Below are 14,523 nucleotides of genomic sequence, written 5' to 3'. Positions count from 1 at the left end.
AAAAGTTTTACTTTTAAACGTAAATTAGTTAAATTTTTATTAAATTAATTTATAAAATTGTAAATGTTATTATACATATACTGTTAAACCTATATTTGGTATGAAGTTTACTTGATAAATTACGATGTAGTATTTTGTTTAAATTATCGTTTTCTGTTTGTAAAAATTTTTATTTTAATATATGAATTGATTAGTTACAGTTTAAATAAATTAATTCATACACTTAAATATTTTGAAAAAGTATTTAAATAAGTTATTTGAAACGTAAAAAAAAAATTTTCTGACGTTTGTATAAAAAAATTAAGTTTTTTTTTCTATTATTTATTTAAAATAACGCTTTAGTCAGTGTATAAAAAGTAGGTTGTATTTATAAAATTATTTACAAATTTAATAACACTTTAATACTTTTGAAACATGTACTATGACTTCAAGGATACGAAAGATAGCATGTTTAATATTTGTTTAAAACAAACATTACGAATAGTGCGAGAGTTGTAAATAAAACCTTTACAAGTTTTTCAAAGAGTAATAAAGTTTAAAAAGAAAGTTTTTTTTTGTAATTAGTAGCTTGTAACACCTAGTTAAAACCTATGAATTTGTGTTTATTTTGAGCTTGTTTCAACTAATTTTATTATGTTAACTTACTACAATACTAATTAAAGTTTGTAATAAAACTTAGCAACTAATTTGTTTTGTTAAAGGTAATTTTATTAGGTTTACACATTTTTACACTGACTAATTATTTTTTATCTTTGCTTTACATTGTTGTTAGATATAATATAAAACAAAGTTAACTATATAGATAAAATTAAGTAAACATAATGAAAATAAATAGTCAATCAAATTTATTTTTCTATATTTAAATTGGTAGTTTGTACCCAAAACTTTTTTTTATTTCATATTTTAAGTTTTAAAGTAGACTTTTTTTTAATAAATAAAATATTTAGAAACCAATTAAAATTGTTTTAAAAACTCTAATAATTCAAAAAATTTTTCATAAACATTAACAAATAAATACTATAATTTAAGACTGTTAATATAAACTAAAATTTAATAATCAATAAATTCTATATGAGCTATTTATAAAACATTTCATATATTTATATAAGCTTTTTTTAATTTAATAAAAATTACTATCTTTGACTCAAATTCTGGAGAAAACCAGACAAAAAACGTGAAAAAGTTCACTGAGATATCCGCAAAGAGAAAGTTTAACAGAAAACTATTTCTACGACCAAAAAAGGAAGCAAAAGACGCATTTTTGTTTTGTGACGTCACTGTGCAGAGATACGTGGTACGGTGTTCAGTCATGCGTTGAGAGTTTGCTGAAGATTTCGAAGAGTTGTAACGAGATTTTTAAAGCAAAAACAATAACATTTTTGAGTGATGAGAAATCAAAAATATAAAATAGTTTTTGTAATTGTAATTAACTCAATTGATACATGTACTTATCATGAACAAAATTACAAGACTAAATATTATAACTAGTTACAAAAATTAAAATTTTAAACTATATTAGCATCACAAAAAAGTTTTGATTCTAGCTACTTTTTTATAAATACTTGTTGTATAACTTAAAAATAAACTTTTTGACTTGTTAATTAAATATATAACACTTAAACGATTATTTTAATAAAACAAAAAAATCTTTTATATTTGATTATTTAATTTTTTTAATAAAACGCGTGTTAATGGCGCATGTTGTATACTTAGTTAATAATTAAAAGTATATCTTTGTTCCTGATTAAACTTGTTAATCCTTAAATAAACAACTAATTAAATATTTGATGATTGACTTTTGTCAATACTTTGTTTTGTAGTCTAAAACTTTTTTGTAAGTTTTAAATGCAAGTTTTCGTAAACCTAGACAAAAACTTATTAAACATTTTAACTTTTAAAATAAACTAAGTAAATCTAACTAAACTTAATATAAGTTAAAATAAGTAAACAAATTCAAACTAAATAAATAAGCCGGATATTACTAATTATTACAATAAACAAAGCATAATATTTTATTCAATCAACAAATTTAAGAAAGTTGAATTCAAGCCAACAAAACTTGCTTATTTGAAATATACGAACCAAAATATTCCATGAAATTTGCAAAAACTTCCACCAAGCAATTCGAAACTTTTTGGTTGGAAAACCGAAACTAAACTTATTCGAGCTAAATACAAGCCAAACTAGTTTTAATTTTAAAATTCAACCAACAAATCAAAATATACACACAATAAACGTGTATAAGGCCGAGAAAAACATAATTTTAAACACGCATAAATTTCATGTAAATAAAAAATAAGTTTCAAGAGTATAAATTTTATACATAAATTTCAATTATAATTTGTAAAACAATCGAATAATAAATCAAAATATACCCACGATAAACTTAAACTAAAGATAATTTGAAATATACGTGTGCAACGGAGCGTGTCGTATTTTTCCATATATGGTAACAAGCGCGTATATGTATGTCGTTATAAAAGGTGTTGGTTTATGAAAAAGTTCTTTGAAAATTTTTCAAGTTTCAATGATTTCAAAATCTGTCTAATTTCAATTAGTGAACAAATTCAAAATTTTGTCTAAAATTAATATATACACTCATTTACAATCTTAATAAATTAGTGTTGCTTAAGTTATGTGTTTTAAAAATGCAAAATTTCTTTAAAAGAAAATTTTAATATTGATGATAAGATTGCCTTTGATTTACATTAAACTGAACATTTTTTGTAAAAATCAAATGAATTATGCATCATATAAAAGATTAAAAGTATTTTATAAAACTTTTTTATAAAAAAATTATTTGTTGGTTTTACACTTATGTTTTGAGAAAACTTTATTTTATTGTTTGTATTGGAAACTTTTCAAGTTGTAAATTCTTCAAAGGAATTTAAAACATTTGTAAGCAAACATATTAATGATAATAAATTGAAGTTTAAAGACTTATAAAGTGAATTTTTGTTTGTCCAAGGTTTTTGGTTGTAAATTACATAAAGCCGTTTTCATTTACGTACAAATATAACAAAATTTATTTAAAAAACATAATAAAACCAATATGTGCTTAATTTTTTTTTTAACTTAACAAAATTTTATCTATAGATGTAACATATTTTAAAAGCTAAATAGTTATTACTTAAGCAAACTTAAAATAAGTATAAAAATTATTAGAAATAAAGAACTTAGTTTTAAACAGATATAACTGAAAATATTAAAAATTAGATAAATGTTTTATAACTACATTATTTACATTTAAGCCATAATGTTACCATTTTACAATGTTAACAGATATAAACGGTTCAGATAATTCAAAGATATATTCTTAAGCCGACAATTTTATGATAACATTGTTATTGGATTTATTTTTTGTCTGCATTTTACTTAAAATTTTGCACAAAATTTCTGATTTTATAGGCTATTTATAGCTTGCTTGATATAATTTTTTACTTAAAAATATCATACTGTTACAACATTTGAAAACACTTTATACAAAATAATTTCAAAAAAATAAAACTACAAACTGGTATTTATACAAATACATCTTGGGCTTATCATTTTTAAGATGACAACTTAATGGTCTAATTGTTGTAAATCTGAAAATTTTCTTCATAAGGAAATGAAATTGATTAGAAATTACATATTTATACTTTGAAATTGATAGTGGTTATTCTTAAAAAAGTATTAATACAGACAACAATGAATATATTTAAATAATACAGACTGTTAAAACATGAAAAATAAAGAAGATTAACAATAATAATACACAAAATAAACAATTAAATGTATTCATGTTTTAATAAATCATTAACAGATAATCATATCTAGAACGTGGTAATTCAAACTTATTTTCTCATAGTTACGTCATAACGATATTTCCGGAATGACTTTACTGAATTGTATGTTTGTAATAAAATTTGCTAATTTGATATTTGGCAAACTTTTATACATTTAAAACCATCATAAATATATATTATATTATGCGTAGAACAGTAACAGTATAAAACAATAAATTATAGTAAATATTTGGTGAAAGGTTATTGAAACTGATCAATTTATTTATATATATTTGTATAAATCACTACCACAAATAAATATATATTAAAAATAATTAGTACTGACCAATTCAATTTTTAGAAAAGTTTTGGCCTTGTATTTAATTTCTCCATATCAAATACTTGAAAATCAATGCATGCTCATGAACATTATAAAACTTTTCTCAGTGATTTTTGGTGGCTAGTTTAACCCCAAAAACCATACAGGTGAGAAACTTACTTTCCCACAAAAAATACTTAAACTATGATTTTTTATGAAGTGTATGTTATATATAAATAATTTGTAAAAAAAACATCCAATTTAATATCATCTTAGCATGAAAAAGTAATAGTTCTTTCTAAACTTTTAAAAGACCAATTTAAAATAGTTTTGAAATACAATTTTTTCATACATATCAATTACTACATAGCTTACAATACCAATTTATATAATATATTCATATCATCGTATATAGGCAATAATTTTAAATGTGGTATTTTCAAGGGATTATAATTTTCTCAATTATTACATTAAACCCAAAACCAGAGTTGGTAAAAATGTATTTTCTCATTGACCAACTATTTTTCAAACAAACATGAGTAATAGTGTAACTTTAAAATAGCTTTAACAACTACTTCAATTACCAAATATAGTTACTCATAACTTTTTTCTGAAATAGGCTTGCAACTGTAGCAAACAATAAACTACTAATGCAACCGTCTTAAAACATTTACCGGGTTTTACAGACATACACTTCTGTAGAGATATTTTTGGGAGATTAAGTAAGCTTTTTATAAAAGCACTTTTATTAAAAGCAGTGATGTATGTCAAGATAAAATAACAAAAAGCATATTATTCCAGTTTATACAGTCACTAGCTTATATATAGAACATTGAATGCTAACATAAAATAATAAAACAAACATTTATTTTATACTAAGGCTCATAGTAAAACTTTTAAATTTTAGGTGTCAAAAATTAACTTTTAGGTTTAAAATACATAAAAAACGAAACTTTTACATTTTTTAATCCAGCTAAAGTTTTATTATCACAAATAATCAAAAAACACGATCGTACAAGAGTTTTTAGAGCAAATTCAAAGAGAAATAAAAAAAGTACCACCTAATATAGTTTGAATGACAAAATCCAGAATGTTATTAGTTAGAATGTGTTTTTATTTTGTTAGTTTCTGAAAATTAGGTACGGACTTCATTTATTAAAAATCATTAATTCTCAAATAAATACAAGTAGTTTTTGGAAATGTATTGTGAAGTAGCGTAGATCGAAATATTATTAGAAAAGGATTTTTTTATTATAAAAAATTAATTTGTAAGAAAAACTTGATGTCTAAATAATTCACTTGAGAAAAACATGATATTAGAAAATTTATTATAAAAATTTTGGCCTTGAAAGTTTAAAAATTTAATATTTACGTATTTAAGTAAGGCCGCTATTTCAGGATTTAGGCGAAAAATTCATATAAAAAAGTTTTTGTGGGCAAACAAGTAAAATAACCGGGTAGTCTAAAACAACCTGAAAAAAATAAGGTATGATAACAACCTGAATAAAATCAGGTTTTATTAACAACCCGATTTTCAGGTCTACTAACAACCTGATTTCAGGTATATTAACATCCTGATTTCAGGTTTATTTATTTTAACCTGGTTTACAAATCGTCTAATTCAGCGATGAGTTGGTCCAATTCTTTTTGGATGTTCTCTTTCTGGGCCTGGACTTCTTCCAGTTTTTTCTGTTTAAAAGTATAAAATTACAATCATGATTCTTAAATTTGTTTTCAATCTATTAACACCTACAACGATTGTGACTTAATAAAATACACTCTGATTTTTTTTTTAGTGTGTGCTGTAAAACATAAATTATATGTCATTTTTAAAAGATAAGTTTTTTTTAAATTGTGTTTGAAACACTCTAGAAGGGCTACTGGCTTCTGTATAAGCAAATGTTGTTTAGACGGTTTTCGGTCTGTGACTTAAGCCATTATTTCTCTGAGCACATAAATTAATTCACAGTCACAGAATATAATTTTTTATTAATTCAAAATTCCATTTAAAATTGTTCTGCCACTATACAAAATCTGTTTTTTAATAATTTTTTTTCTTTATCCAGTGGTTTCCAGAGTTTTACTTTGTAAAGATAATATTTTTCTAATTTTTGTCTTAAAACCTTTGCAAACTCAACAAAAAATGTAGTTTTTATCAAACTTTGAATTGTTGATTGTATAACATAACTGTAAGGTTACAACTAAATGGAATTAAAAAACTTGTTTACCACTACCAAAAAAAAAAATTCAATAACTTTTATAAAACTTTTAACCCATGCTTAACTTTTTTTCTAGGGTAGTGAAATAACAACTGAATAAATACAGTCAAATTTTTTTAAACCACAACAGTTTTTTAGTTGCACAATGACTGTCTTGTACCACTTTAAGTTTTTGAACCAACTTTAATAAGGTTACAATTAAATGTATTTATAACCCTTCCACAAACCAATTGAATGCCAACAGAAACAATTGAAGAGTTTTAATTGAATTTGTATTGTCTGAATACAACCTACTTGACAAGATACTGTAGGGTTATAAGAGTTTATTGGTTATTATTAGAACTTTTATTGTAATAGTAACTTTATGTTAGTTTGATTATTTTATTCTGTTTTTTTAAGTTGTCATTCTACAATATTTTCAAACATCAGTATTAAAACTATTTGATGTTTCAACTTTAAACAGTACGTAATTTCACGTTTAGGTCTAAGTCAAAAATTTTTCACAGACTAATTTTAATTACCCCCAGACAGGAGACAGATTAGTCATAAAATTGACACATAATGACCTTTATTACTGTAAAAATCCCTATTATGACTATATTTCAGGAAAATATTTTGCAAATTAAATGAATAACCTTACAATTACCTTTTGAGAAAAAATGTTTGATGTTCAAATAAATATTTTGCACAAATTTTTAGTCAAAACACTATCAAAACAAGTACAGTAAACTTCAAACTTGGTCTATAAAACATACTAACTTTAAACAAACTTAGGTCTTTTAAGTCTATTTTAAATCCCTTTGAATTTTCAATAAAATATTCAAAACAATTTATCTTCAGAATGTTTTACAGCACTTATACTATGGACTAGCTTAGTACAAAAGACTATCATATCTAGCCAACCAACAAGAGATATCACCTTATTAGTAACTTACTTTCACTCTACTCAATTTACTTTAATTCATTTATACTTGTATTACAGGTTTTAATTAAAACATTCATAATTACTAATGGTTTTTGCTTACTTTAATACATAAATAAATCAAGCCACAATTCATTTTTTATTTGAAAATTTTTTATTTAAAGTGTTTTTTTTTTTTTGTTTTATTTACCTGAATACCATCACAGGTCTTTTCAAATTTATGAACTTATTTTTAATTAACATATTTATTTATTATAAATGTTGATTTAAATTAATAACCTGAAGACCATCGCAGGTTTTTTATAATGTTTGAACTTTTTAATAAACATTTTTCTTTATTATATACTAATTTATAAAATATAATTTACCTGAAGACCATCGCAAGTCTTTTTATAATTTCTGAACTTATTTTTAATTAACATATTCATTTATAATAAATATTGATTTAAAGTATTAACCTGAAGACCATCGCAGGTCTTTTCCAACTTCTGAACTTCTTTTTAATAAATTATAAATTATTTTACATATTAAATACAATTTACCTGAAGACCGTCGCAGGTCTTTTCCAATTTCTGAACTTCTTTTTCAGCTTCTTCGCGTTGATACTCGGAATCGCGGAGTTGGGATTTCAAACTGCAAATAATTGTATTATTTATTTATTATTTATAAAATTTGTTTTATAACTGCAAATGTATTTCAATATTTGTTTTAAACAAATTAGGCAAAGTTATATGGAAAAAAAATATTCTATTAATGGCATACATATGGTGTTTTGAAACTGCTAACAGCTAGGTATAATACTATACCATACAATACAGTGTTTCAGTTAAGGCCATAGGGGGGTGAGCCATGTTTATTACAAGTTGATCTTATTTTAGTGAGTTTTTCTAAGCTTCAAGATGCTTTTTTTTTTTAATTATTAAAATTTTTAAGTAGCGTTTTTTCTTTTTATTATAAGGAACGTTTCCTAAAATTTAAAAATGATTGCTTGAAAAATGAAGGAGGAGATGGATTTTTAGTGAATTTTAAAATTTCCAAGAAAATTGACCCCAAAAAATTTGCGGTCCATACCTTTATATTGGAAATTTTTTACAAAAAATTAAATATCTCAAAAGTTAAATGATTGAAAGTTGAATTCTATAAGTTGATTTCTATAAAAACTGACTTGTAGTTTGTACTTTAAGCTTTCATATAGAAGCCAAAGTTAATTTTTGTAAAAAAAAATGTTGTACCCCCCCCCCTATGGCCTTAATTATAAATATTCAGTTAATATAACTTTCTAATCTTTATCAATAACAAGAACTATTAGCAAAGCATAACAATAATAGAACAAGTGAGGTTGACACAATTTAAATATTTTATGAAAAAATCATTCGCAACACAAAACTCTTAATAGCAATGAGACACTAAATTATTTAAAAACCTTATTTATTATTCAGCAAAGAAATACTTTAAAATTATCATCGTAAGTAGGGGTTAAGCTTTACATAATTTATAGTGAACTTTGGCTTACAGGTTATGTTTATGATTAATTTATATTTTACACTTCATAACAAATACAGCATTAGTGGTCAACCTTTGACACTACTTTTTTTATACTTGATCAATATTTGTTTTTCTTAATAAGTGTAAATACAACACAAAGTAAAAAATTATTCTTACATATAGAAACTTTTTTGATTCCCATTTTATTCATAAGTACTAATATTATGTTTGCTATGGTACTTTCAAGAAAATTTACCAATTATAAAACTACCTGTTTACCTGAGAAATATATTGAGACTTCACTTTTGTCAATAAGTTTATTTAATTAAATTTAATTTTTTTTTCCTGAAAAGTTCTGCATTTGTATGTATAGGTTTTTAATTATTAAGGCCATAGGGGGGGTCCACTTTGTTTTTTACAACTTGATCTTATTTTGTAGAATTTAATCTGAGCTATCAGACACTTTTAACCGCTTAAAAAAACTCAAAGTAACTTTTGAGATATAAGCGATCAAAGAAAGGGCATTCAATAGGATCCTTATGGAAGGCAAAAACTAAAAATGCGAAAAAAGACTATTTCACTAAAAATCTATCTCCTCCTTCATTTTTTGAGTAATCTTTCTGAAATTTTTACAGAATATGAATCATTAAACTTTAAAGAGATCTATTGTAGGAATTTTTTTAATTTTGAGTAAAAAAAAAATATTGTCAAAAAATTACCCTTTTTTTTTAGTTTTTTGTGGATAAAAGTTTTATTTTTCAAAATTTAAAAAATTCCAACATTAGGATTCTTCAAAATATTAAAAGGAACATTTCCTGAAAATTTGAAGAAGATTGCTTGAAAAATGAAGGAGAAGATAGATTTTTAGTGAATTTTTAAATTTCCGAGAAAATTGACCCCAAAAAATCTGCGGTCCATACGTTTGCATCGGAAACTGTTTACAAAAAATAAAATATCTCAAAAGTTAAATGATATTTTTGAATTCTATAAAAACAGGCTTGTAGTTTGTATTTTAAGCTTTCATATAAAAGCCAAAGTTAATTTTTGTAAAAAAAAATGTCGGACCCCCCCTATGGCCTTAATTATTCAATCTAACCTAAAAGTTCATCATCATTTTAAGATTAGCTATAAAAAACTAATTTCCTGGATAACATATTCAAACAAAACGTATCAAGTTAACTTTTTTATTTAATGTTTTACCTAAAAAGTTCACCACGTGTATGTAAATAAATCATTGAATATTATTTGTTTTTAATTTGTTTTTAACCTAAAAGGTTCAGCATATGTGTTAAATATGCTATTAAATAAAATATCTTTTCTAATTAATTTGTTATTTACTTGAAAAATTAACCATTGAATTGTGTTTAAATTGTTAAACTATATATTTTTTATTTTTATTACCTGTAAAGCTCAGCTTGTGTATGTAAATTATTTACTAGTATATTTATACTTTTTACCTGAAAAGTTCAGCGTCCATTTCGTTTTCTCTGTCGCCCAGCTTTTCTTCCATTTGCTCGTAGACCTATAAAAAATATATAAATAACAATAAGTAGTTATATAATAAGCTAGTAGACTTAAAAATATGTATAAATAATTAGTAGTAGTATAAGTATCCCATTGTGGACCTAAAAAATATACATAATAATAATGATATTTCATAAAAAGAAACAAAAAAGTAATAATAAATAAAATTGAAATAATGAGGAGTTATATAGTAAGCTAGTATACTTTAAAATATGTATAAATAATAAGTAATAGTATGAGCATCTAATTGTAAAGCTAAAAATTTAATAAAACTAAATAAAAATAAAATGATGACTAAAAGTTACAATATCTGTTAAGTTGCCTTACAAAATACAACTAAAAACTAATATTAATAAAAATAAAACACAACAGAAGAATCAAAGTAGTAGAATTTATGTTTGTAGACCTATAAAAACTCATTGCTCAGCATTTTGTTTTAACAATTTATTACATTACAGTGGACTTAATATTTGACTTTGTTAACCTGGGAGGAAGAACACTGGTTGTGTTCACAATATTTGTACACATGTTGTGACTAATAGGCAAAAAAAATCTATAAAAACTACCTTTAATGAATCATTCAATTTCTCGGTTTCATCAGCCAGAATCTTATCATACCAAACTAATAACACTTTCTAGCTATCACTTACCTTCAATGAATCATTCAATTTCTCTGCCTCATCAGCGAGCATCTTCTGCTTGTTCTTGGCGCTTTCGAGTCGGTTCTCGGCTTTCTCGAACTCTCCCTCCATCATCATGAGCTTCCTGGAGATCTCGTCGTACTTGCGGTCAGCATCCTCCGCTACGGCTCTGTTTGAGAAATAAAAAAGCTGCAAGGGGAAAGAAAAACAAGCTTTTTACTCTTAAGTTAATTAATTTATTTTAAGCAGAGCCTTCCTAACATTTTTAAACTGCGTTTTTAGATAAAAATATTAAAAAATAATTTTTAATCAAACTATATTAACTGGTTTTGATTGCAGACTGTGGCATGGAACAGCATTACCAAAAAATTTAATTACCTCAACTCTTCAGTTTGAAGATCTAATCTATCAGATTAGTATGAAAAATAAGAAAAATATAAAAAATTTAAATTACCTAGCGTTCGCAATTCTTTAGACTGTAAATCTAGTTTACCGCTATCATCTTTAACCAACAATATTTAATTTAAAAATTACCTAGCGTTCCTGAGCTCTTCAGTCTGAAGGTCCAATCTATCACTATGATCCTGCTCGTTGAATTCGAGTTCCTTCATGGTCTTCTCCATGCAGTCGTGATCTTCCAGCACCGACGAAAGCTGCAGCTTGGCGGTTTCCAGCTTCTCCTCGGTTCTGTCCAACTCCTTTTCAACCATCTTCAATCTGTTTCATATAAATAAAATACTAACACATATATTTATTAAAAATAAACAAAACTTTTTATAAGCTTGAAAAAAAAACACAAACTTAAAAATTTACAAGATACAAGTTTTTAGATATCGTAACACATTGATGTTACTCAGTTATTTTCACTTTTACCAGTAATTTTGTTGAACTAGATACCAATTTTTATAGAACTATCTAACTCCCTATTTTCAATCTGTTTGCATACAATATAAATAATTTTCTGTTACAGCAATCAGCAAAAATAGGTTAAGATTTTAAGAGCTTGAAGGAACAAATAAAATTCAGAATTTGTAAAAACTTTATTTTTGTTCATAGCTTATTATCACTAATTTGTTTCTAGTATTATGTTAAAATAACTTATAATGCATAAGTAAATATACTGGAACATAAAAGGATATATACATTATCAATATTGCTAAGTAAGTTAAGTATATAATATTAGTATGGCATAAACTTAAATGTTTAACAACTTATCTGCAAACAGCATATAATTATACATATAGGTGATATAACAACTTTGACTTTGTAATTCAAACATGTTTTTAAAAAAACAATTCTTAAATTAACAAAAAACGTTAAAATTTTATTAAATTTATATAATTAACTTTCTTTATTAAAAATACATTTAACTCTTTTTTTTTTTAATAAGGGTTTTGTCTTTTTTTAATTAAAATATGAAGTGTAGTTTTAATAATTATTTTAACTAAAATTTTAACTAAGCACACTACATAACTTAAATATTCATTGAAACTACATTACCTATTTATATTTTCAAGGTAGAATATAATTAGAATAGGATGTTTATGTATACACACATTAACTCATTAAAAGTTATATGTTGTAAAATTAACAAAGGTTTCATTTATTTAAATTTTATGTAGCTTTATGGATCATTAGTCAGAAGGAATGTATAAATTAAGTAATGTTTCTCATTTGCCTGATATGCAAATAAAAACACTGTATATAGTTTTTGGACAATATAATAGATACAAAAAGTACATAATAAAACAAAATAAAATCTTAAACTTCAGTATTTCACAAACCATCAAATATATTTTATTGTATAACATTTTTTTTACTTGTATGTAAATGATTATAGTATGAAGTTGACAAAAAACAGGTCATATTATTTAATAGGAAATTGCAACTTTATAATTTGCATAAAAAGTAAAGTTCATTGCAACTTAACTTAAATTTCTTACAGAAATTACTTTACTAGATAATGTTAGTTAAGCAAATTTCTCCAATCATCTCATAATAAAAAACTAAACCACTGCACATAAACTAAAAGGGTTGAAAATTAAATATGCTAATGAGATTTTATAATGCTTTAGACCTAAAATTCGTAAAACACTAAGCCAGACTTTATTGTTTTATAATTTGCATGTACTTAAGCCAAAAAAAATTACTGAAAATTTGAATAGATATTTTAATAATAAATTTTTACAACTTTTTTGATAAAAAAGTCAACAATTTTAATTACTAATACTAGATTTTTTTTTCTTTTTTTGAGAACTAAAAACCAACAGTTACACCCTTAAGTTAATTTTATAATTTTTCAGGCACTAATAAATCTTATAAAACAAAATACAAAAATGTAAAATGTTTATAAGCTCTTCAATTTTATTTACTAAATAAAACAAAACTACTGTTGAGCTCTTCAGCTTTTTTACAATAGTTTAATTTCTGTGATGTTTTTTTTAATAAAACAAAATACAAACCTAGATACTATTTACATTATATGATGTTTTTTAAACAATCTTCACACAAACCTAGCAGTAAGGCTCCTGTTGAGTTCTTCAGCTTTTTAATTTCTTTTATGTTTTTTTAAATAAAATTTTTAAATGTGTAGTTTATGGGTAACAGATGCAACACACAAGCTATACACTACTAATAGGAAATTGCAACATTACAAATAATAATTAATTTGTTTCAAGTTCATAGCAACATTACTTAACTAAAATTATAATCTAAATCAAACAAACTAGCAGTTAATTCAGGTTATTTACAAAAGTTTTAAACAATGGGAATAATTTACTGTTTACAATTTTTTTGTATGTAAAATCTTCACACAAACCTAGCAATAAGGCTCCTGTTGAGCTCTTCAGCTTTTTTACAATGAATTAATTTATATAACAATTTTTTATTTAAATACCAACCAATAATTTTAATAGATTAATTTATATGATGTTTTTTTATAAAATAAAACACAAACCTAGCAGTAAGGCTCCTGTTGAGCTCTTCAGCTTTTTAACAATAGTTTAATTTATATAACAATTTTTTATAAACTAGCTACACAAACCTAGCAGTAAGGATCCTGTTGAGTTCTTCGGCTAATTTATAAAACTTTACTTCAATAACTTTTTTAATGTTATTTAAATACCAACCTAGCAGTAAGGCTCCTGTTGAGTTCTTCAGCTTTTTTACAATAATTTAATTTTTATGAAACAAAATACAAACCTAGCAGTAAGGCTCCTGTTGAGTTCTTCAGCCTGCTGTTTTTTGTTTTCACCTTCCTTGATTGACTCGCTCAACGAAGTGATCAGCTCGTCCTTCTCGTCAATGGTGTCGTTGAGCATGGCGATCTTGCGCTTGATGTTCTCCATTTTTAAGAGTGGGTGTTTTACTTAAAATACAAAAAGGCTGAAAATTTAATGCTTGTTAGATGAATTGTATGTATTTAAATTATAGTAAAAAAAGCTTAAATTTTAATGTTTATGAAATGAACACCATTAATGAAGTAATCAAGCTTTTTAATTAAAATACATAAAGTTTTAAATATTACATATTAACTAAATATGTTTAATATAAAACAACTCCCAAGTATTTTTTAGTAATAGCTACTTGAGCTTGACAATCAATTAAAATTACCACAAGTATACTTTATTTTTTTTTCCTTTTGTAA

General features: G+C 24.3%; 1 protein-coding gene across 1 annotated transcript; it reads right to left on the bottom strand.

Annotated features, from left to right (window-relative positions):
• Window positions 1-5,039: 5,039 nt before the first annotated feature.
• LOC145834489 (uncharacterized) lies at window positions 5,040-14,257 on the bottom strand. Its single transcript, XM_082941927.1, has 6 exons — window positions 14,079-14,257; window positions 11,412-11,594; window positions 10,887-11,046; window positions 10,170-10,234; window positions 7,770-7,860; window positions 5,040-5,775 (listed from the first exon to the last, which is right to left on the bottom strand). Exons 1-6 carry the CDS (start codon window positions 14,222-14,224, stop codon window positions 5,692-5,694), a joined length of 729 nt encoding a protein of 242 aa, XP_082798053.1. The 5' UTR covers window positions 14,225-14,257; the 3' UTR covers window positions 5,040-5,691.
• Between the last annotated feature and the right edge of the window lie 266 nt (window positions 14,258-14,523).

Source organism: Thalia democratica, chromosome 4 (genome assembly GCF_965202585.1).
Source record: "Thalia democratica chromosome 4, ktThaDemo2.hap1.1, whole genome shotgun sequence".
Taxonomy (NCBI): domain Eukaryota; kingdom Metazoa; phylum Chordata; class Thaliacea; order Salpida; family Salpidae; genus Thalia; species Thalia democratica.
Note: the sequence above shows the minus strand (reverse complement) of the source record. Positions and strands in the feature narration are given on the sequence as shown.